Genomic DNA, 25,378 nt, shown 5'->3' on the forward strand with positions numbered 1-25,378 from the left:
TCCAGATATTACTGGGCGCAAGACACTGGGAATGGGAACAAGAGAGAGCAGATAAATACCTGCCGGTGATATAACATTGAATATTAAGCACCAATTTGATCCGGAACTTGAGACAGCCAAGTTGGAAAAGTTCCCCCATCCATCTTCTATTACCGCCGTAGTGCGCCCTGTAACGGTACAAGAAAATGTCTCAGGCTGAGCGCACTAATTGGGCCCAGATTGTGTCTATGTATTGCATTTAGGCACGAGAACAGGAACTTTTTGATAATTTTGGCACTTTTTCAGAAATAAATGTTTATATATTTTAAATTTTTTTTGCTTTTTACATTTTTTTTATTTATAGGACTATGGAGTAACTATTTCAGTGCTGAAGGGACCTAGAAACAAAAGTCTGAGTGGTCTCTACTCACCCCCGTCCTCACACCTCTTTATGCACTTTCGTACTTTCCTCTCCTTCTTCCAAGAGCTGAAATCTTTTGATTTTTCTATCAATATATCCGTATGGGGGATTGTTTTTGCAGGAAAAGTTGAAATTTAAAATAAGTCAATTATTTTCTCATATAATGTAGTTGAAAGCAGGAAAAAAATTCCAATTTTGGTGAAATTATAATAAAATGTCACCATTGTTTTTGGGGCTTTATTTTTATAGTAATCTTTGTGCTGTAAAAATGACTCAATAACCTGATTTTCCAGGTCAGTAAAATTACGTAGATACCAAACTTGTAAAATTTTCTTTTTAAGTGGTTAAAAAAATTCAGTAAAAAAAAATTGTTTTGTTTTGCCACTATCCGAGACCCATAATTTACCCCAAGTTGACCCAGTTGAGTGTAGTCATGTGCCATTGGTGTTAAAGGGAACCTGGCATTTAATTACCGTAGACCGTAGGTAGGATGAATCTGATTCGGGCTGCACGATTGCCGTCAGGCATATTTTTCTCTGAAATGCCACAGCATTTCAGAGAAAATATGCTTTAAGGATCTTGCAGAGAGCAAACTAGTCTGGCGCCACCCCCGGCCGCCTCTTCACAGTTGATTGACAGGTCTCTGCCTCGTCTGTACATAGGGAAAGACCAGTCAATCACCTGCAGCAGCGCTGGGATGAGCCATCGGACTACTCTGCTCTCCAGCTATGGGCACCAGCCAAATCTTCAAACTATGTCTTCTCTGTCTTCTCTCTTCGCTACAATCATGCACCCGGGATCTGATTCATGCTGCCCACTGTTTTAGCAGCATGAATAAGATGGTTGGTTGCCGTTAAAGCTGGTGAATAAGTTAAAAGAGTCTTGTCTAAGGATGTTGCCCTATGAACCAGAGAAACTACTAAAAGTATCAGTTTGGAGGACCCAGTAAATCCAAATATTACATGAAAAGGGTTTCCCAATCAATAGCCTTCTAACTTACAATATCCACAAGAAGGATAAACATTTGATCACTGGAGATCCAACTACTTTAAACCTTAATAATTTTGAGAAAAAGGGTCCCAAAGTACCCCGAGTGACCACCACAGAATGACTATCTTCTTCAGTCATATAGACGTAATCAGAGCGGTGGTCGAGCTTGGGCAGAAATTTGCCACTCTCTTTCTCCAGATCAGTTGGACCTCCAGCGATCAAAGATTTATCAGCAATCCTGTTGATAGAAGATAAATGTATATTATTATTAGGAAAACTCCTTTAACCACTTCTGGCACCAGGACAAACCAGTGCATCATGGTGCGGGCAGAAAGAGGTAAAATATATGGAGAGGGCTTGGGCAGGTGCCAGCTGCGCTATACAGCCGACACTTGTCTCTGACAGTAGCACAGGAGCCAACTCAATTATGTAGAGTGTGATCCCAGTAAGGGCTCTGTTTCCATCAGCCCCCAACGACAGGCTGGGTTTCATAAAAGAATGTTATTTTTACTATTACATTGCAGTTTATAGTACCCCAAAAAGGTGCAAAATAAAAAAAAGGTGGCTCGTCACTCAATAAACAAGCCATCATAAAGCTCCAATGATGGAGAAATAAAAATAGTTACGGATGTCAGGAGACGGCAACCTAAACCATTTTTCCTTTACAAAGTTCTGTTTTCTTTTTTTTTGTAACCACAAATATATAAAATAAACTATACAAGTTTGGTCTCTCCACCGGGAGAATCATGGTGCCAGGTCATTTTTAATGTACAATATGCTTGGACTTGTTTTCTGGACTTGTACAACTATGATGATTAGTGATGGGTGACCACTAAAATGCTCGGGTACTCGTTGCTCGGGTCGAGCACATTGGAATACTCGGGTGTTCGACCCGAGCAATGAGCCCAATGTAAGCCTATGGGAAACTCGAGCATTTTTCAGGCGGCTCCCCCCAACGGTCTGCAGAGAGTCTAAAATTTGCCCAAATCGATGGTGACGCGCCCTCTGGGCTGTGGGATACCCGGAGCCGGGCCTGTAGATGCTGGGGGTTGTAGTCACCGTGGCGGTGGCCCGGTCCGTGACCCAGGGCGGTCAAACCAGGGTAGTCTATGTATAGTATTTATAATGTCCGACTACGCCACCTGTGGAATGCGGTTATTGGGAACCGCTGAAGCTGATGGTATGTGCAGCAAGGTGATGTAACTCCCCACAGGAAGAGTGGAGCTTCAGGGCAGCGTGTATGGATGATGGTGGTTATTGTGCAGAGCGCTCTAGTGCTGTGAGTGCTGGCGCCGCAAGGAACACAGAGACAAGATGGTGCAGTCCCAGGGTCTTTACTCATGATTATAGCAGTTCCAGTTACAGGCGCCAGTGCAAGGCCCACGGCGTCCTGTGTTCACGCAGTGAGGGGCTCGGATGACCCTCAGATATCTCCAGAGTATTTATCAGGACCCCCTTCTGTGTGTCCTCTCTGGCCTCTCTCCTTGTACCTCACACCTGGCGGCACCTCTGTCCAGTGTCCTCGGACCTTAGTGGGCGACGTATGTTCCGTCCCCTGGGCAATATATGGCTACCTTCCTAGTGGCTGGTGTGGGCGGCCTGCTGTACTTAAAGTCCGCTGGCCTCCGGTTCCCAGTTGAGCCCTGTAGTCTCTGCTGGTTGAGGGATCCGGTTCCCTTTCTACAGCCTGACCCCCCTACCTCCTGGCAGCGGCGGGTGTACGGGTGGCTTGCTGCACGGCCCGTATCCCTAGGGTCCCTTCTCTTCTCGTTCCTGGAGCCTTCCTGCTCCCTCTTTCCTCTCTTCTCTCCTTTCAGGCTCAGGCCTCCTGGCTTGGCCCGCCTGTGGAGCAGAGCTCATACAGAGCCTCTGCCCCCTACTGAACACTGATCTAAGATGGTGTACTGTTTTATACTCCCACTAATGAGCTCCCAGGATCTACGTTCTCCACCCATCCACTGCTTAGTTCCCCCTCTCTAGGTGGTTCCCCCCACTCCAGCCAGGGATCAGGGACTGTGCTCTTCCGTAGGAGCAATCTCGCCCTGTCCCCCGGAAATGTGATGTAGTGGATGTAGTGTTAGGGTCCTGAGTAGTGTTGAGCATTCCGATACTGAAATATCGGGTATCGACCGATATTCGCGGTATCGGAGTTCCGATACTTTTAGAATATCGAATACCGGAATCGGAAGTTCCCATAATGCCTGCGCTCTGCAGTGTCTCTGAAGGATGACAAGCTGGATGGCAGCGCTCAGCTTACTGTACTTGTCATTTAGTGTTAAAGGATTTATTAAAAAAAATAATAGCGTTTTCATGCACCGTCTCTTTAAAAAAGCCGGCCGGCAATTCAGCATCGGTACCCGACAATTTAAAATAGAAAGAATAGAGCATCACACATAGATTAGATACATAGAAACATGTCAGTCACATATATATGAAGTACAGTGACAGTGCTGATTACTGTACTTGTCATTTAGTGTTAAAATAAAGGATTTATTAAAAAAAAAATTGGCGTGGGGTTCCCCATAATTTTAGTCTCTAAAGGAGCTTAAGCAGACGGCTGGGGCAGATGTTTGAAGCCTGGGAAGGGGGTAATACCCACGGAGCTTCCCAGGCTACTAATATCAGCCCCCAGCTGAATACCTAGCCTTTACTAGCTATTAAAATGGGGGACCCCCCCCAAAAAATGACGTGGGGTCCCCCCTATTTTAATAGCTAGCAAAGGCTAGGCAGACAGCTGGGGGCTGATATTAATAGCCCAGGAAGGGTGCCATGAGTATTGGCCCCCTCCCAGGCTAGAAAAACCATCCGTCAGCCGCCCCAGAAATGACGCATCCATGGGATGCGCCAATTCTGGCACTTAGCCTCGCTCTTCCCACTGCCCTGTAGCGGTGGCAGTGGGGTAATAGGGCTGGGGTTGATGTCAGCTTATAATGCCAGCTGAAATCAAGCCCAGGTTAGTAATGGAGAGGCGTCTATAAGACACCCCCATTACTAACCCCATAGTCAAAGTTAAAAAAAACACAAACACCCAGAATAAAGTCCTTTAATTGAAATAAACACACAATTCTTTATTGTTCTAAATTAAACCATACTTACAATCACGCCCATTCCAGCTGAAGCCAATGTCTTCTGCAATAAAAGTAAAATAATAAAGCAACCTCATCCTTACCTTTCCATGGTTCCCACGACGGCTCCAGCTCTGCTACATTCACATGACAGGCTGGATTGCAGCCGAAAGCTGCCATCCAGCTTGCCATGCCGCAGACACTGAGAAGCGCAGGCATGCTTGCGCTCCTCAGTGTCTGGCTGTGACGGCGTCCAGATGAGCCGAGGTCATGTCCAATGAACTCAGCTCACCTCATGCACATCACTGACAGCGTGGGAAAATTCTCCTGCGCATGCGGTGAGCACAGGAGAATTTTCCCACGCTGTCAGTGACGTGCATGAGGTGAGCTCATGTCCAATGAACTCAGCTCACCTCTTGCATGTCACTGATAGCGTAGAAGAATTCACCTGCGCTCAGAGCTTGAGCAGGAGAATTCTCCCACGCTGGGATGGCATTGAGATGACAGGCTGGATCGCAGCTGAACGCTGCCATCCAGCTTGTCATCCTTCAGAGACACTGCAGAGCGCAAGCATGCCTATGGATGTGCCATTTCTGGGGCGGCTGACGGCTGGTGTTTCTAGCCTGGGAGGGGGCCAATACTCATGGCACCCTTCCTGGGCTATTAATATCCGCCCCCAGCTGTCTACCTAGCCTTTGCTAGCTATAAAAATTGGGGGGACCCCACGTCATTTTTTTGGGGGTCCCCCATTTTAATAGTTAGTAAAGGCTAGGTATTCAGCTGGGGGCTGATATTAGTAGCCTGGGAAGCTCCGTGGGTATTACCCCCTTCCCAGGCTTCAAAAATCTGCCCCAGCCGTCTGCTTAACCTCCGCTAGAGACTAAAATTGCGGGGAACCCCACGCCATTTTTTTTTTAATAAATCCTTCATTTTAACACTAAATGACAAGGACAGTAATCAACACTATCACTGTACTTCTTATATATGTGACTGACATGTTTCTATGTATCTAATCTATGTGTGATGCTCTATTCTTTCTGTTCTAAATTGTCGGGTACTGATGCTGAATTGCCGGCCAGCTTTTTTAAAGAGACGGTGCATGAAAACACTATTATTTTTTTTAATAAATCCTTTAACACTAAATGACAAGTACAGTAAGCAACACTGTCACTGTACTTCTTATATATGTGACTGACATGTTTCTATCTATCTAATCTATGTGTGATGCTCTATTCTTTCTGTTCTAAATTGTCGGTTACCAGTGTATGCCGCTGCTGAATTGCCGGCTTTTCATGTAATACATTCTACATTATTCTTGATTTCCTTCATGTAGAATTAACCTACAAGGAAAGATAGGGTTTATTTTCATTCCGATATTTGTGTCCCATTGACTTGCATTGGAATTGGTGATATCCGATATTTTTTGGGTATCGGTCCGATCCAATCCGATCCGATATTTCCCGATATCGGAAGGTATCGCTCAACACTAGTCCTGAGCCATACTCCTTCCTTACCTGAGAGTGGGATACCACACCTCTCGATGAGATGCAATACCTCTGTGGCCACCGAACCCTCAGGGGCGCCACAATGGGAACAGTGCTCAAATGACATGGGAACAGCATGGGGAAGACCCCTGGAAGCATTTCTGACTCCCAGGTCACTTCTGTAAACAACGTTATAGCCACCACCAGATTCTGGCCATTGTCACACACGACCATGCCTGGCTGTAGGTTCAGCGGCATGAGCCACAGATCTGCCTGCTCTTTCAGAGCTGTCCACAACTCTTCAGCATTGTGCGGTTTGTCACCTAAGCATATTAGCTTCAGCACAGCCTGTTGCCGTTTGGCCGAGGCAGTGCGGCAGTGCTTCCAGCTTGTGACTAATGTGGTCATTTTGGAGATGGAGGCTGAAGAGGAGGAGGAGGCTGAGAAGGATGAGGTGCAAGAGCTGTAGACTGTGGCGGCAACCCTGACTGACCTAGGGCCCGCAATCCTTTGGCGTCGGGAGGAAGTATTTGTCCCAAGGTCCGACTGGGTCCCGACTTCCACTATGTTAACTCAGTGTGCCGTCAGCGAAATGTACCGTCCCTGCCCACAAGCACTTGTCCACGTGTCCGTGGATAGGTGGACTTTCCCATTAACTGTGTTGTTGAGGGAACGGCTAATGTTTTGGGACACGTGCTTGTGTAATGTGGGGACAGCATACCGGGAGAAATAGTGGCGGCTGGGGACCGAGTACCAAGGGACGGCCGTCGCCATCAGGTGGCGGAATGCTTCCGTCTCCACGAGCCTGAAAGGCAACATTTCGAGTGCAAGCAGTCGTGAAATGTGGCAATTTAGTAGTGTGGCCTGTGGGGCATTGGCTGCGTATTTGCACTTGCGTTCCAAGGACTGGGGTATGGACAACTGAACGCTGCGCTGGGACAAGGACGTGCTTCCTGATGCTGCTACTTGAGAGTGTGCAACGACAGGTGCAGGGCAGGAGGCATCTTCACATGCACCATGTACAGGGGATTGGCTTGCATGCACAACAGCTGAAGAAGCAATGGTGCCACCCGCAGACACTGTTCCTGGACCATGGGGTTCGGTCCACAGAGTCGGGTGCTTTGCTGCCATGTGACTGATCATGCTGATGGTGGTCAGGCTGGTCGTTTTGCTACCCCAGCTGATGCTGGCCTGGCAGGTGGTGCAAATGGCCTTTTTGGAGTTATCGGCAGAGTCTTTAAAAAGCAACTAGACTCGCGAAGACCTAACAGTTGTACTGGCAACTTCCTTCGTGTTGGTGTTACGGGGAACTGTTGAATGCCTTCTGTCTGCGGCCACCACACTGCTTCTTCCTGCCTGTTGGGATACTCTGCCTCCCTCCCACTGTGTGCTGCTGTCCTCGCTCCTCATGTCCTCCTGCCAGATTGGGTCAGTTACTATATCATCCACCACCTCGTCTTCCACTTCCACACCCTGGTCCTCCTCCTGACTTTCTGGCAATTGTGTCTCATCATCGTCCACCTCTTGTGACACTTTTCCACTGTAGCCTTCGTGTGACCGTGGCTGTTCAAATATTTGGGCATCGCTACATGTGATCTCCTTTTGCTCCGCTTCAAGTACATCGGGTGAGAGGCCCGAATCTATAAATGGAAAAGTGAACAGCTCTTCAGAGTGTCCAAGTGTGGGATCAGTTGTCTCCGGGCACTCGGCATGGTGGGAGGAAGGAGGATCAGGGTGAGGAATATGCAGTCCAGACTCACGGCTACTGAGACTTGACCGTGTGGAAGACAGGGTGGTGGTGGCTAAGTGACTGGAAGCATTATCCGCTATCCAACCAACAACTTTTTGACACTGCTCTGGGTTCAATAGTGGTGTGCTGCGGTTCTCTAGGAATTGGGACAGGAAGGTCGGGCGAGAAGATGTGGGTGTTTGTTGTGGCACAATTTCAGCTTGCCCACGGCCTCGGCCTCGGCATGCACCATCACCATCACGTCCCTTTCCACGCGCCTTGACCATTTTAAATGGAGGACAGTATCTTCCATGCTCACTACAAATGGCTGAATTTAGAGAGAAGTTATATGTGATCCGTGTGACAGACAAACCACAGTTTTAAGTACCTGGCCTGTAGGTAACTATTTTGAACAGCAAACCGGTGCCAAAAACTTTGCTGACACACCGAAAAAAAATTTGAATGGAGGCCAAAAATGGCAGTATTTTCTGAAAACATATACAGTATGTGATCCGTGTGAAGGACAAACCACAATTTTAAATAGTGGGATTTTTAGCGCTGTAATATGGAAAGGACCTGGCTGTATTCTGCAGTGTCAACAAGCAAATGGCGAAGGAAAACGGTGTTCTCTGGATTGCTTTTTAAGAAAATAATAAGGATTAAGATCCAAAAAAATTATTCCTGGCCTCTGAGACCTGGGCCTATTTCTAGAAATATAACAGCAGCAGAAGGCAGAACTGGAATGGAGCCTCTTGTGCTATATGCACTGCAGTCTGCTATATACCCGGCCTGCCTGTCTATATACACTGCCTGCCTGATGGATTAGTCCTCAGAAGGACTGTTTGTTGAGATGGATATGTGTAATGTACTTGTTTTCTCCCTACACTACCTAATACACGATCAAATATCTCCCTAGCTCAACAGCACCTCTCCCTTCACTGTCTGATTCCGGAGTGACTGTGACGAGCATGGCGGCGCCAGGTCTGATATAGACCTGATGACGCTGTGCAGCCAGCTAATCACTGTAATGCCACTACCAACATGGCTACGGCATTACATCGACTGGCAGGCAATCTCTGCATGTTGATTGGCACTCTAAAGAGCACCAAACATGCAGGGAGGAGACCCGAGCTCCCGCCGAGAAACCCCGGAAATACTCAGCGAGCGCCGAGCATCTCGAGTACTGAGATGCTCGGGCGATTACCGAGTACTTGCAAGTATGCTCGCTCATCACTAATCATGATACAATAATAAAAATGATATGGCTCTCGGAATTAAAGGAAGAAAAAAGAAAAATGTGTAAAAAGATTTAAAAAGGCCTGGTTTTGGTCTTAAAGGGGTTAGAATTAACCGTGTACGGCTTTATGTCCCCTGGAGGAAGCACTGAAGTCAAAATCTATTTGCCAGACCCTGGTCCAAGGACCTCTTCAGTATTCCGTGGCCACCGGACGGGAGCCCTGACTCCTACCTGTCGGCATCTGTGGCGCGACAGGGGCCTCTTCTGTCTGTGTCCGCTCCTAAATATTATCGCCTTCTAATGAACAATGGACAACCAACCCCTTTCAATGTAAGAGAAGAAATAATTGTCCAGTTTCTCTTTTTTTTTACACCAATTTGCCACAAACAGATTTTTTTTCCCTGAACTTACTTTTTGTTTTCGGGACAAGCAGCCCATAACGGTGGCATCATTTTTTTTTTTGCAAGCAGCGCGCCAACAGCCATTACATACAGTCAGCCCCCGCACCTCGGGCGTTTAACAACCCATAGTGAGCGCTTTATGGATCAGACTGTTGATTTCAAATACATAGTAAATTGTCATTCAGAGCTTACGAGCCCCGGAGGAACGTTCTGCTCTTCCCAAAAGACCATTTCAGATTTCCAAAACACAAGCTCCTAAATCTCGGGGTTTTATTTCTATGTGAGAGTCTTAATGAAGACTTTTTGATGCAAGATTGTATTTAAGACAGAAAGCGAGTCAATTTAAGGCTTCACTCCGCTTCGTCAAGTCTCTTGGCTTCTGTTCTGGAGAACAGTTTACACGTTAACTAATTGTCCTTAAATGCCACTCGCTGTTCTTAAAGCTTTTGTCATAAGACGAGAGCTCGTCTCCATAAAATTCATGCAAAGTGAGGAACGCCAACAGCTGCGCGTGGCACCACGGATATGAGGAATAATGCGCTCGCAATATTCTTGATGTATGTAAGCGAAGAGCCTGATTTTGTTTTTTTTACGCCGTCTCTGTACTTGCTTCAGCAGGAAAAAATATCTCTTGTCTTTTACGCATTTTATTTTCTCAGGTAGTGAAAGTAAACACAGACTCCCAGAACCTTCCCTTGGGGAACATTTCTGTAGAGAAGATAAATTTAGTTTTTCTTCCACGGGTTCTTCTTCGAATACTTAACCAATTATCCCGGTGTGATTGCTGCAAGTGGTAAGGAACGGAGACGACAGGTGGATGTATGAGGAGTCTTGTATGGGACTCGTCTAATGTTGGAGATTGTGTCATAAAAGACAATGAGTCATCACAAATGCAGAAAGAATGGGGAAGAATTGGTAGTGGGTTTGGCCTCGTTCCGAGGAATGATGAAGGACTTCTGTACAGAAATATACAAAGCTCCGGTACATCGCCATCCGAATCCATAACTTCCCTCTGATCTGACTCTTGGCAGGAAAAAAAAAAGTATCCTCAGGCCAGAAGGTGTCAGGCAAATATTTTCCGCCCCCCTCTGCCATGAACCGTTAGCACTCCTTGGTCCCTTCCACCAATATTGAACCTCTCATACACCAAAAACAAATCTTTTGTATACTGAAACAATTATAGTTTGCGCCTCGACCTTCTATTTTTTTATGCTTTTGGTGAAAATCCGGTATAACATTGTAAAAGTAAAGTCATACATTGTTATGATATACAGAGTGGGCCATTTATATGGATACACCTAATTTAAATGGGAATGGTTGGTGATATCAACTTCCTGTTTGTGGCACATTAGTATATGGGAGGGGGAAACCTGTTCCAGATGGGTGGTGACCATGGCAGCCATTCTGAAGTCGGCCATTTTGGATCCAACTTTATTTTTTTTCAATGGGAAGTGGGTCATGTGACACCAAACTTATTGAGAATTTCATAAGAAAAACAATGGTGTGCTTGGTTTTAACGTAACTTTATTCTTTCATGAGGTTTTTACAAGTTTATGACCACTTATAAAATGTGTTCAAAGTGCTGCCCATTGTGTTGGATTGTCAATGCAACCCTCTTCTCCCACTTGTGATAAACTGATAGCAACACCGCAGAAGAAATGCTAGCACAGGCTTCCAGTATCCGTTGTTTCAGATGCTGCACATCTCGTATCTTGATGGTATGGTGTGGTATATGGGGTATAAAGATAGTGGGGCCATTCTTCATCAATGGAAACCTCAATGCCACTGGATATCTGAAATTGCTACATGATGATGTGTTGCCCTCTTTATGCACTGAAGATGGCACGTTCCCACATTATGGGTGTCAGGTCCAAGCATTCCTACATGAACAGTTTCCTGGAAAGTGGATTGGTCATCGTGGGCCAGTTGAATGGCCACCAAGGTCTCCCGATCTGACCCCCTTAGACTTTTATCTTTGGGGTCATCTGAAGGCAATTGTCTATGCTGTGAAAATACAAGATGTGCAGCATCTGAAACAATGGATACTGGAAGCCTGTGCTAGCATTTCTTCTGCAGTGTTGCTATCAGTGTGTCAAGAGTGGGAGAAGAGGGTTGCATTGACAATCCAACACAATGGGCAGCATTTTGAACACATTTTATAAGTGCTCATAAAGTTGTAAAAAACTCATGAAAGAATAAAGTTACGTTAAAACCAAGCACACCATTGTTTATCTTATGAAATTTTCAATAGGTTTGATGTGTCACATGACCCTCTTCCCATTGAAAAAAATAAAGTTGGATCCAAAATGGCCGAATTTAAAATGGCCGCCATGGTCACCACCCATCTGGAAAAGTTTTCCCCCTCCCATATACTAATGTGCCACAAACAGGAAGTTGATATCACCAACCATTCCCATTTAATTCAGGTATATCCATATAACTGGCCCACCCTGTATATACATTTCTTTTACTTTTTGTTCTTAATGTGCGCGATTTTTTTAAAATAACATTCTGGATATTCTTTAATTCACCACCGGTTAGGTATCAGTAATCAGCGTGTAGTAAAATAATTATCGGTGGCCATCTTCTATTTCCGGAGCCGCTCTGGTCCCGAACTTGTAACCACAGCAGTGACTGGCCAGAAGTCATTGATAACGGTTATTATCTCTCTTAGGGTAGAGTCACTTGACCATTTTCTCCATATTCGAGAAAAATAGTCCGGTTATTCTGATCAGACTTTGATCACAGTAGCATCAGTTTTTCATGGAGGCGGAGAGAAAAAAAAAAGTTTCTCCAAATTCTCCATAGTGTCAGTCTGAAAATTAGGCCGATTTTTTTCACTGATCCATACTGATTTTGATCCAACAATCTGATCAAAGTCGGACATGTCGACAACTTATCTATAACTGGCCCAGCGTCCCTCTGTCTGAAGCCTCTATAGACTGTGCATGCGTGACGCACAGTCTGGCTCCAGACAGAAGAACGCTTGGAGCCGTTACAGGTAAGAGGAGGTGTATGGCGCCGGAGATCGCGGTATGCGTAAACACTGAATGCATACCGCAATCTCCGGCGCCATACTTACATACTTACCTGACTGAGAGGAGCGTTGCCGTGGCACCTCTCTTCTGGCCGGAGACTGGGGGCGAAGTGAAGGAGTTGGAATCGGCGCATGCGCATAGCGTTATCCGGCGCCATTTTACTGAAGACACATTTACAGGGTATCTTCAGCAAAATGGCGCCAGACACCGCGGTGTCCAGTGCCGCACTACTCCCCTGGCCTCCGGCAGAACAGGACACAGCAGCGCTGGAGCACAGGGAAGAAAGGTGAGTATAAACGGTTTTTTTTTTGTATGTGTGCAGCATGAAAGTGATGAGGGGTACCATACATACCAGGATTGAGGGATGAGGGGACCATGCATACCAAGATTGGGGGATGAGGGGCTCCACACATACCAGGATTGGGGGGTGAGGGGACCATGCATACCAGGATTGGGGGTGAGGGGACCATGCATACCAGGATTGGGGGATGAGGGGACCATGCATACCAGGATTGAGAGATGAGGGGGCCACATATACCAGCATTTGGGGATGAGGGGTACCATACATATCAGGATTGGGAGATGAGGGGTACCATACATACCAGGATTGGGGGATGAGGGGTACCATACATACCAGGATTGGGGGATGAGGGGTACCATACATACCAGGATTGGGGGATGAGGGGTGCCACACATACCAGGATTAGGGGGATGAAGGGACCATGCATACCAGAATTGGGGGTGAGGGGACCATGCATACCAGGATAGGGGAATGAGGGGTACCATGCATATGAGAATTGAGGGATGAGGAGTACCGTACATACGAGGATTGGGGGGTGAGGGGACCATGCATACCAGGAGGGGGGTGAGGGGACCATGCATACCAGGATTGGGGGTGAGGGGACCATGCATACCAGGATTGAGGGATGAGGGGGCCACGTATACCAGGATTGGGGGATGAGGGGTACCATACATACCAGGATTGAGGGATGAGGGGTACCATACATACCAGGATTGGGGGATGAGGGAGGCTATGCATACCAGGATTGGGGGTGACGGGACCACACATACCAAGATTGGGGGATGAGGGGTGCCATGCATACCAGGATTGGGGGTGAGGGGACCACGCATACCAGGATTGGGGGATGAGGGGTACCATGCATACCAGGATTGGGGGATGAGGAGTGCCATGCATACCAGGATAGGGATGAGGGGGCCATACATACCAGGATTGGGGATGAGAAAGCCATGCATACCAGGATGAGGGATTGGGTACCATACATACCAGGATTGGTGGATGGGGGGTGCCATGCATACCAGGATTGGGGGATGAGGAGTGTCATACATACCAGGATTGGGATAAGGGGTGCCATGTATATCAAATTTGGGATGAGTGGTGCCATGCATACCAGGATGAGAGATGGGGTGCCATGCATACCAGGATTTGGATTAGGGGTGCCATGTATACCAGATTTGAAATGAGGGGTGCCATGCATACCAGGATTGGGGATGGGGGGTGCCATGCATACCAGGATTGGGGATGGTGGGGTGCCATGCATACCAGGATTGGGGATGATGGGTGCCATGCATACCAGGATTTGGGGAAGAGGGGTGCCATGCATACCAGGATTTGGGGAAGAGGGGTGCCATGCATACCAGGATTTGGGGAAGAGGTGTGCCATGCATACCAGGATTGGGGATGGTGGGGTGCCATGCATACCAGGATTGGGGATGAGGGGTGCCATGCATACCATGATTTGTGGAAGAGGGGTGCCATGCATACCAGGTTTTGGGGAAGAGGGGTGCCAGGCATACCAGGATTGGGGATGGGGGGTGCCATGCATACCTGGATTCTGATGAGGGGTCATGAATACCAGGATAGGGATGAGGGGTCATGAATACCAGGATAGGGATGAGGGGTACCATGTATGCCAAGATAGGGTGAGAGGTACCATGCATACCAGGAGAGGGATGAGGCATGCCATGCGTACCAGGATTGGGGGTGAGGGGTGCCATGCATATCAGGATTGAGGGTGAGGGGTGCCATGCGTGCCAGGATTGAGGGTGAGGGGTGCCATGCGTACCAGGATTGAGGGTGAGGGGTGCCATGCGTACCAAGATTGAGGGTGAGGGGTGCCATGCATACCAGAATAGAGATGAGGCGTGCCATGCATACCAGAATAGGGATGAGGGCAGCACATAACAGGATGGGGGAACAGGACTGGGGAGCACAAATACCAGGATGGGGGCAGCACAAATACTAGGATAGGGGCAGCACAAATATCAGGATGGGGGCAGCACAAATACCAGGATGGGGGCAGCACATACCAGCATGGGAGACCATATACCAATAAAAATGCTTGCCACCGGGGTATAGAACGGGCTCAATAGCTAGTACATACAGTGGTGGCCAAAAGTATTGGCACCCCTGCAATTCTGTCAGATAATACTCAGTTTCTTCCTGAAAATGATTGCAATCACAAATTCTTTGGTCTTATTATCTTCATTTAATTTGCTTGCAAGAAAAAAACACAAAAGAGAATGAAGCAAAAATCAAATCATTGATCATTTCACACAAAACTCCAAAAATGGGCCGGACAAAAGTATTGGCACCCTCAGCCTAATACTTGGTTGCACAACCTTTAGCCAAAATAACTGCGAACAACCACTTCTGGTAACCATCAATGAGTTTCTTACAATGCTCTGCTGGAATTGTAGACCATTCTTCTTTGGCAAACTGCTCCAGGTCCCTGATATTTGAAGGGTGCTTTCTCCAAACTGCCATTTTGAGATCTCTCCACAGGTGTTCTATGGGATTCAGGTCTGGACTCATTGCTGGCCACCTTAGAAGTCTCCAGTGCTTTCTCTTAAACCATTTTATAGTGCTTTTGGAAGTGTGTTTTGGGTCATTGTCCTGCTGGAAGACCCATGACCTCTGAGGGAGACCCAGCTTTCTCACACTGGGCCCTACATTATGCTGCAAAATTTGTTGGTAGTCTTCAGACTTCATAATGCCATGCACACGGTCAAGCAGTCCAGTGCCAGAGGCAGCAAAGCAACCCCAAAACATCAGGGAACCTCCGCCATGTTTGACTGTAGGGACCGTGTTCTTTTCTTTGAATGACTTTTTTTTTTCCTGTACACTCTATGTTGATGCTTTTTCCCAAAAAGCTCTACTTTTGTCTCATCTGACCAGAGAACATTCTTCCAAAACGTTTTAGGCTTTCTCAGGTAAGTTTTGGCAAACTCCAGCCTGACTTTTTTATGTCTCGGGGTAAGAAGTGGGGTCTTCCTGGGTATCCTACCATACAGTCCCTTTTCATTCAGACGCCGACGGATAGTACGGCTTGACACTGTTGTACCCTCGGACTGCAGGGCAGCTTGAACTTGTTTGGATGTTAGTCGAGGTTCTTTATCCACCATCCGCACAATCTTGCGTTGAAATCTCTCGTCAATTTTTCTTTTCCGTCCACATCTAGGGAGGTTAGCCACAGTGCCATGGGCTTTAAACTTCTTGATGACACTGCGCACAGAAGACACAGGAACATTCAGGTCTTTGGAGATGGACTTGTAGCCTTGAGATTGCTCACGCTTCCTCATAATTTGGTTTCTCAAGTCCTCAGACAGTTCTTTGGTCTTCTTTCTTTTCTCCATGCTCAATGTGGTACACACAAGGACACAGGACAGAGGTTGAGTCAACTTTAATCCATGTTAACTGGCTGCAAGTGTGATTTAGTTATTGCCAACACCTGTTAGGTGCCACAGGTAAGTTACAGGTGCTGTTAATTACACGAATTAGAGAAGCATCACATGATTTTTCAAACAGTGCCAATACTTTTGTCCACCCCCTTTTTTAGGTTTGGTGTGGAATTGTATCCAATTTGGCTTTAGGACAATTCTTTTTGTGTTTTTTCATTGAAGACAAATTAAATGAAGATAATAATACCAAAGAATTTGTGATTGCAATCATTTTCAGGAAGAAACTGAGTATTATCTGACATAATTGCAGGGGTGCCAATACTTTTGGCCACCACTGTATATATTAAAAAGTGACTTCCTGTCTGCCCAGAAAACACTGGAGTAATATGGCCAGTCACAACTCCAGAAGAGCAACGGAACGGCGACAGGAACAGTAGAAAATGGTGGCCAGTGAATTTTACTACACACAGGGAACATGAATTACTTATACCTATCCGATGGTGAAATTAAAAAACACTTTGGCGTGGTACTTTTACTATTTTATTACTCTATCCCTAACCTGAACCTTAGCTCTAACCCTAGCCCTACACAAGAAGAAGCTGGTATGCCGGCACTTAGTGCACTGAATCATTTGACAGTAGGGGAGAGAGATTGGATTAGAAATTTCTCTCCACTCAAAAATTTGGCACCCAGGGCATGTTGCCACCATGCACGCTGCAGTGGCATATGTTAAAGGTTCCTGTGAGAAGTAAAGAATATTTTCTGATGCATACCTGCAAAGTATGCCAGAGCAGCAACAGGTAGAAAATAATGCACTGAAGCGTTCTCACTCTTTCTTGTCCTCAGTTTAGTGTCAATTCTGCCTTAAGCTGAAGACTTGAGTTGAGATAGACTGGTTGCTAGGGACTTACTGCTTGACAACTTCATTGACAAAAGCATATGGATGCAGATTTATAGCAGTCACACGCGGGCCTTGGTGTTGAGATGGGTTCAAAAACCCTTCTGCCACTTATTGGCCCAGTTTCTGATCACAATATGTCCCCACAAATTACATTTTTAAAACAAGTCTATTTATTGGAAAGTCCTGAGAAGGTCTTTGACCCGTATCATTCTCTCCCACCAGTGCCAAGTCCACCTTGGACTGTAGATGCAAGACATATTCGTTACAAGGGCTAATCTACCTGACAACCCCATTGAAAAAGACTGTCGTAGTTAGGCAGTTTATTCCCTAGCAACCAGTCATGACTTATTTATTGGTTGACACCATACTCAGTGTAGAGAGAGGAGGAAAGCAGCCCGCCATCCTTATGCCGTGGCTATTTTCGAAACAGCTCAATTGTTATGATGTTCCAGAAGAAGACAACTGCTCTGTTGAGGTCAAGAAACCACAATTTGACTTGAGTTATCTCTATGTAAACTAAAGTATGTAATGGACAATAATTTGGAAACTTTTGAGCCATTGATCACTATTCAAGAGATGCCTCTACATAATCCCATATGGCCACACAGTCCACATTTATTACCTTTCAGTGGTGCACCTGAAGCGTCCTTGAGGTAGACGGAGACTTTCCAGGGATCGGAAAAATGACCTAAATTCACAATGCGATTTCCCTGTTGAATGAAACATAGAACACGAACCAATACGACATTGAACGTTTCTTACACCATAAGGATGTGATGAATACCCCCGATACAAAAAAATAAATCTGATCTAAGCAGTTGAGAGATGTCTGACAGTCTGGTTGCTAGGGCCACACCAGTCTTTTCAGTGAGGTTGTCAGGCAGCACATCCCTAGCAACCAGGCTGTCTCAGATTACTCATGTCCACAGCTGAATGTAAAATATGGGGCAGGACATGAATTTCCACATAATACTAGCTACTTATGATATATAAGTGGTATATATGTGTGATCAGTGGCGGTCAGACGTCTTGGACCTCCTTGTGTAGCCCAAGAATTGTGATAGCATGACCTTGTTTGTAGTACAGTATGGGAGCTACCTGCTAGTCAGGGATAACTCGCCTCTTTTTTGCCTTTGCTTTGGTATTACATATAGGACTGAATCGTGGTGAAGAAAATAACGAGAACTGCACCTTTTTATCCAAGAAGACGACTTTCGGCTGTACAGGAAGTGGCGCTCCAGCCGTCCCTCCTACTGGCTGCACCGCAACGTGGATCCCGTGCGGCCTCGCGTAGACGGCACTGCGGCTTCCTGTAGAACTATTGTATCTACAAGAGAATAGTTAATGGCACGGCATTATTATTCAGGGCTATAAGGTAAAATTCCTGCTACCCCTATAAAAATGATGTGCCCTTCGAAGCGCCGCATGTCTATTAGTGGCAAGGGGAACTTTGTGTCCCTCAGGAACTAGGACTTAAATCTTCTTGTCATAAATGCAAAAAAGTTAGGGACTTAGGCCCTATACAAAATACCCGTAGTATGAATTTTAGTGGTTTAATTAACTTTTAAAAAAAAATGTTTGCATTCAAATGAAGGGTCATCGGTGCACCATTGGCGTGATTAAAGCTAAGTGCACCTTTATGACATCTCAATTTATATACTGAGTTACGTGTTGATGCGAGCACTACTGCCTTAACCGTACAGCTGCGTTCACATATGGTCATTGCCGACTCCTGTCTGCAGCATAAAACAGACAGCCGCAGACAGGAGCCGGCGATGTGAGCCGGCAATGACACTATAAGAGCAAAGCTGCAGGGTACATATGGAGGTGCAGGCATGAAGATTGTCATATCTTGATTGGCAGCGCTGATGTCAATCTGCATCTGCGTGGACACTGAAGCCGCGTTAATATAGTGTCATTCCCGGCTCGCATCGCTGGCTCCTGTATGCAGCTGCCGCTCCATAATGTCCTGCAGACAGGAGACACCAATGACACTATGTGAGAGCAGCTGCAGAGTATGGGCAGAGCTGTCAATCAAAATATTGTCACTCGGTATGCAAATTGAGGGGCCATAATGAAGTATCTTCATTTGAATTCAATTATTTTTATGCCAACTAAATCACTAAAAGCTCTACTACAGGTATGGATTTTTAAAGGGGCTAAGTCCCTTACATACCTGTATAGGTGGTTGAGTTAGCGTTTTGAGGGTGAAAGACTCCATTTCAAGCTTCAAGTCACCAATGCAAAATCTTTAACAAGTTACCACCAACCATGTGCTATACGCAATCCTGGTGTCGTCTTACGTAACGGGAGCCCTTGCCGTCCATTAGGAGGCAATTACAACTTCTGCAACTCCTATATAGGGGTTATCGCATGGAGACAATTCCTGTCCTTGTATAGCATAAGACGCCATAAAGTGGTTTTCTCATTGTCCTAAATTGGTACAATTGCAAAGTGTTTTTAAAAACAAGGAACTTTGCAATTTATTAAAATTTCTCCCCGTACTTAGGAACTATGAGCGGTGGCTGGTCTCTTAAGCAAAGATCATACCACAGAGCTTACAAGCTCTTTCCAATAGAGCTTGTAAGCACTGCTTAGAAGTTGGCTGGATGGTTGGATCCAGCTGACTTCAGTGCCCCTGCACTCCTCCGATCCCATAGAAACAAAGTTGCTATTACTTGCAGCATTGGAAAACGCACTATTTGGGCCAGTAGAATGGCCATGCCGCTTTAATAAACTGTAAATCATCAGGAAAATGCCTTCCCCCTGGCAAGCAGGAAACTAGGATGCTCTCCTGAAGATCATGAGACAACCCGTGAAGATGAATTCTCCCCCTGCCAGAATATTACAAAGGGGACCATAATTCCTTGACTTTTTCTTGAATCAAGCGTGTCAGGGGCGATGTCCTGGTGAGCGATGGTTTTCTTCAGCAAAATCATCTCAGGCATTGACTTACAGGCTAGTTTCCCATAAGTTCCTTCCTTCTGGTGGAGAGTTAATTTACATACTTGTTTTTCCCAGGGAGCATTGCCTGTAAGACTTCATACGCAAGCTGGAAATCCATAAGAGGAACAGTCCCTTTCAGAGCACCATTACATTTATTTTAGAAATTATTGATTCCATTAGGTCTTGGACAAGTTCTTTTGTGATTTTCTTAAAACTAATTTCCACTGGAGGAAAAGAGAAAACATTATAGTTGATAATCACAAGCTCCTGCAACTTGCGGGAGATCAGTGATTGTGGTGCTTAAAGAATTTTTTATTACCATTTTATAGGCCGCACCTATGGCACACCCCTCTACAGTTAGATACCCGCCCCCGAGGATTGTATGTTTGGACGCCAGAGCTCTATCTCGTGATGAGAACCTTCCGGAGATTTACCAAGTTATTTTTCCAGGAGCTTCCCGGAACTTCCAGGGGAGTATTATTTCATTCCTTGTCCCCCCATCATAGGAGAGGAGGGTTGGCTTCCTATGAAATTTGCCACCCTGTACATATATTTTGATTCTGAGCCCAACTAGAGACAAGAATCTGTGTACAGCACTACAAAATAGGTTGGCGCTATGTAAGCTCCAGGAAATAAACTGTGCAATAGTCGAGTGTCCCAACCCAGACATTAAAGGGGTTATGAAAGTCTATTTTTTTTTTACTATGTGGCTAAATACTAATAGACAGATAGGTGGTATCTACTTGCCTGTTGTGCCCCGCACCGATCTCTGCCGGCACAAAGTGCTCCTGCCGGTGATTCAGCGGCTTCAGCTAACATCACTCAGACAGAGCAGAGACTTCTCTTTTGCTCTGTTGACTGGGCGTGACTGCTGACGTCATACTGATTGACAGATCTCTGCTGCCTAACTGCGGGGAGCTTCCTCTCAATAAGTATCGACAGTCACGTCCTGTTGCCAGAGCAGCCTAGAAAAGGAAGAGCTGCTCTGTTGATGTTGAGCAGCCGAATTGCCGGCACAAGCACTCGATGACCAGTCTTCTGGTCCCGGTAGAGCAGGCAGGTAATTAGTTTTTATACCCAAGTTAAAAAGAAAAGTCCTTGATGAATCTAAAAAAGAATGGAATTCTACACTTACTAAACAAAACATCCTGCAACTTTCTAATTTACTTTGTGTTTCAATTCCACACCTGATTAAGGATCTCTGTATAATATAATACAGCATTGTACAGATACCGCCGTTTACAGGGTTTAGGAATGCTGTGAGCTTCGCTTGTAGCTTTTAGAAGACTTATGTTTAGGAAATTCTTAATTCTGCCCCAGTAATGCCATAGGTGATGATACTTGGTTTAGCATCGGTTTACTTTCCACATGACAGGTCGGCAAAATGACCGACTTCTCCGTGCTTCCTGCACAGCTCCTTAATGTCATCACTACCCAGGTGGTGCCAGGAAAGTGGCATTCAGAGCCAGACGTACCTACAGATCACCTAGGGAGAGGTGTTATTACACTACACCCCGTGGTTTTCGATGCCTGGCACAGACATTACATGCTCTATTTAAGTACTCCTAATGTTCCTCCTCCGAAGCTTCATTGTGGGGAATAGCATCTTCCCTGGCACACATCTCCCCCAGAAAGACACACAGGTTAATACACCAATGTAAAGAGAATGGCAAAAACATCACCAGGCATTGACCCAAAGCTCAAATTAGAAACAGTAGAAAAATGATCAGATCGTCATCTACATCATCATGTAGATTACGCAAAACCAAACTGCAAGGCTCAGGGTTCGTACCGGAGCTCTGAACACAAACTTTTCCCGGAAGTCCGTGTTACTGTTCAGAGTTCGGATGCTTAATAAAGCCGGTTGAAAGGCTGCACCATGGGTAGTGATGCTGCTCGAATGAGGGACAGTGTAAAATAAATAAATAAATGAAAAAAACTATGTGGGATTCCCCCTATAACCAGCCAACGGAAAGCAGACAACTGTGAGCAGCTATTATCATGCTGGGAAGGGGCCAATAGCCATGGACTTTCACAGCCTATTAATAACAGCCCCAGCTGTCTGCTTTGCCTTATCTGGTTATTAAAAATGGAGGGACTCCCAAAAACATGACATGGGGTCCCCCTTATTTTTAATAATTAGCTAGAGTAAAGCAGATAGCTGATAAGCTGGGAAGATCCATGGATATTGGCCCCCTCGCAGCATAATCAGACCAGCCCTCAGCCACCCCAGAAATTGCCGAACCCAAACTTCCACGGGTCCGCTCATCCCTACTAAGCACCACTAATACAGTCTGTAAATACATCTCCCACTCTGTTTTTCACCATTTCCAATATCACTGCTTGATCCCAGTGAATATTGACATTCCTGTTTACAGTCAAACCCTGAACAATCCTACAGACCATATCCTCTCTGTAGAGCAAACCTACAATTGTATCCGGTTAGGACTCCGAACTGATGAAATGTTACCTGAACTGATACATTGTAACAAACAATGAGGGCAGGGGACAGATTTGTGCTGCAGATACTATTGAAGCACTCTTTCAGCTTTGGAGTTTTGAATGTGAACAAGAATCTTTCCATTCACTGAAAGTGAGCAGAGATCTTTAAAAAGGAGAGGAATTAAAAGTAAGACAGAGGGGTTTAAAGGGGTTATTCAAAGGAAAAGTTATAATTTGCCAATTGCTGGGGGTCTTACTGCAGAGACCTCCATTTCTCTTGAGAGCAGTGCCCTTCATTACTGGAAATAGCCACTGCAACTGCTTCATTCTAATGGGGTATTTGAAAACAGGGGTTGTCCAGCCTTCGGGTACAAGTCGGCAGATATTCTATGTGGTTGCAGACTTGTGAATCCTTACATCATGTGCACTGTGTACTGTGAGAATTCTCCAGTGCTGGGAGCAGGTGGTCATGTGATCACAAGTATGTAATTTGCATTCTGCCTGCCACATTCCAACTAGACTTGTCTGGTCTCGCTCAATACACTTGCATTGTATGAGGCCGAACACATCTCGTCGGCATGTGACCACATGTATACAAATTCTCATATACTTGCAGTTACATGCCCACCGCTTCTGGCACTCACATTGGAGAAGCATCGCAGCTCACTGTGCACGTAATGTGAGGATTCACAAGTCTGCTGTCAGATAAAGTGACTGCAGACTTGTACTCTAGGGCTGATCATTTTATCAGTAGGAGATTATCACTACAGGACTAAGTGTATTGTGCCTCCTAGTCAACTGTTCTGTGCAACTCCACCACCACCTTTGATTATCAGCTTTTTGCCTATGCACAGTGTACAATGCACAGAAAGCTTCAATGACAAAAGCAGAGATTGTTTCTATATAACAGCCTGTAGACCAGCAAGTGACACATAGCTGGAATCAGGGTCTCACCCCCTACATTATTCCACACTCAGATTAAACAGCAGATTCCTTTTAAGGGTACTAAAACTGCAGAGGGGGGAGTAAACTTACTTTGTGGATTTGGTCCTTCCTTTACAGTGACCATACTGCTTATCTGGCAATATTTTCCTACTGTATAAGGAAGTTATTTCTAAGGGCAATCGATATAGACAAGCCGTTAGACAAGGTAGTCATGAGGTCCGAGGTCAGATAACCAGGAGGTCTCAAAGTACAGAGGGGTAAGACAAAGGCATGGTCAGGTAATAGTCTGGAGTCAAATGCCCAGAGGGTGCATCAAGAAAAGGGAGTAAAACAAACAGAAAGTCAGAGGCCAAGTCCAGGGTCAGATACCTGAAGTCAGAGAGTGTCAAGAGCAGAAGGGATAATCCACATGAATATTCAAGACAAATCCTAGGTCCGGCAACAAAATCAGAGAAAAAAGACACAGGGCTAGTCACGCACACCTAACAAAGCTAAGCTACAACTGACGCTGGACTGCCCACAACTAACCAGCTAAATAGCTAGCAAATAATTAATGACGGGAAGTACCTGGGGCAACACCTGCAGGCCAGACCAGATTGAGCAGCAGGGCTGTCAATCAAAATGCTTACAGCCCAGCATGCCCCAGGATCAGATTGGATAACTGAACTGTCACTCATAAAAGTGACAGTCCAGCACTCCACGGATCCCATAGGTCAGCTGAGCCGTCACTCACAGCGTCCCTCGGCCACAGTCAAGGATAAAATCGTGACACCAACATATCCACTAGAGGAAGTGGGTGGGATACACATACTGTGGAGATTGGAAATGCAAGTGAGGGGCATGGGAAGTTTCCCTCCCCTTCTCAGTGCCCTCCCCTGCTTATCTGCCACACTTAAAGGGTATCTAACCTACTTAGTTTAAGAATGTCAAAGCAGACAGTAAAGTCTGTGAATGCAGGGGAGGGGTGCTCTATTGGGCCATCCCATCTCGGCGCCCATCCCTGCTAACCTACTCATGGTTTAGCCATAATCCGGACAATCTAATGGCCCATTATAATCAGAATTCCCACTATTCTGTTGCCGCGGTTACTGTATAGTAATATTCTGCTCCCTCGCCGGCAAGTAAAAAATAGTCACATCAGTGCTCTGGAAACTTTTTTTTTTCTTTTTTGCAAATTGATCTTTTTAGATTTTCATCCTGAATGAGAAAAATAAGGTCCCATTACCCAGAATGCTTCGCGCCTCCCTCCATAGACGCGGTTGGAAATCGATGTCATTTATGATGTAAATTGTAAATGAGGACGAGCAATGATCACATAAAACAGCGGATAACTGTAAAGGAGCTGCCATCATTCACTACAGTAACTTTCTCCGTCAGACGCACCGTGCGCCGTTGTATCCATCAAATCGCTGCTGGCCTTTCAAAAAGTCATAAATAGCGGGGGGAAGTTATAGGATTTCCATCAGACAAAGTGCTGCCGGATGCATAATCAGGATGATTGAGCAGTTGACATTGTGGAAGGCTCCGGTGCGGGCGTTCGGGCGGAAAAAAAAAAATTGTAATTTTTGAATTAGGATGTGATCCAAGGATGGTTATATGGCATGTACAATGTGTGCGGACGTCCACGGGGCCATATGGGCAAAAAGGTTCTCCAGCCCCATATGAGTAGGCTAGATCTCTGTATAGGACTGCTACATCCCAGCATTGTGCATTGCATCCCACAAAGTATCAAGACAAACAAGTGACAAAATGTCAACACCAGTTGGATTTTTTGCTCTTCGCAGTCGCCATAACTTGCTGGTGTCAGTGCGATTCACCTGCAGTGCGCTGCGATGTAGCAGAGGCAAAGAGCGAACTGTAGCCGTGCAACTCGTACCGCAGCCAATCTCGCCATGCAGCCCCAGCCTTATTAGTTGGAGGTTTGTCAGATGTAGCCGATTTGTATTTTTCAATGTAGCAGAGCTGTGTTTGTCAGATTTTTTACAAATTGGTGTAATATGCTGGTGTAGGATTTATAGACTTGCAGTATTGTGTTTTTCCAATGTAGTAGAGCTTTGTTGGATATAGTGGAGCTGTGTTCGCTGGATGAAATAAGGTTGTG

General features: G+C 45.8%; 1 protein-coding gene across 2 annotated transcripts in view; it reads right to left on the reverse strand.

The window, feature by feature from the left end:
• Positions 1–25,378, reverse strand: part of PKHD1 (PKHD1 ciliary IPT domain containing fibrocystin/polyductin) — a 1,008,258-nt gene that overhangs the window by 73,845 nt on the left and 909,035 nt on the right. For both annotated transcript variants that reach the window (XM_073674041.1, XM_073674039.1), the window contains 3 exons: positions 18,136–18,271; positions 17,567–17,654; positions 60–167 (listed from right to left, as the gene is read on the reverse strand). In XM_073674041.1, coding sequence (XP_073530142.1) covers positions 60–167; positions 17,567–17,654; positions 18,136–18,271 — 332 coding nt within the window. The remainder of the gene's footprint in view (positions 1–59; positions 168–17,566; positions 17,655–18,135; positions 18,272–25,378) is intronic.

This window comes from Phyllobates terribilis, unplaced genomic scaffold (assembly GCF_046119375.1).
Source record: "Phyllobates terribilis strain yellow unplaced genomic scaffold, ASM4611937v1 Scaffold_3__8_contigs__length_932513732, whole genome shotgun sequence".
Lineage (NCBI taxonomy): Eukaryota > Metazoa > Chordata > Amphibia > Anura > Dendrobatidae > Phyllobates > Phyllobates terribilis.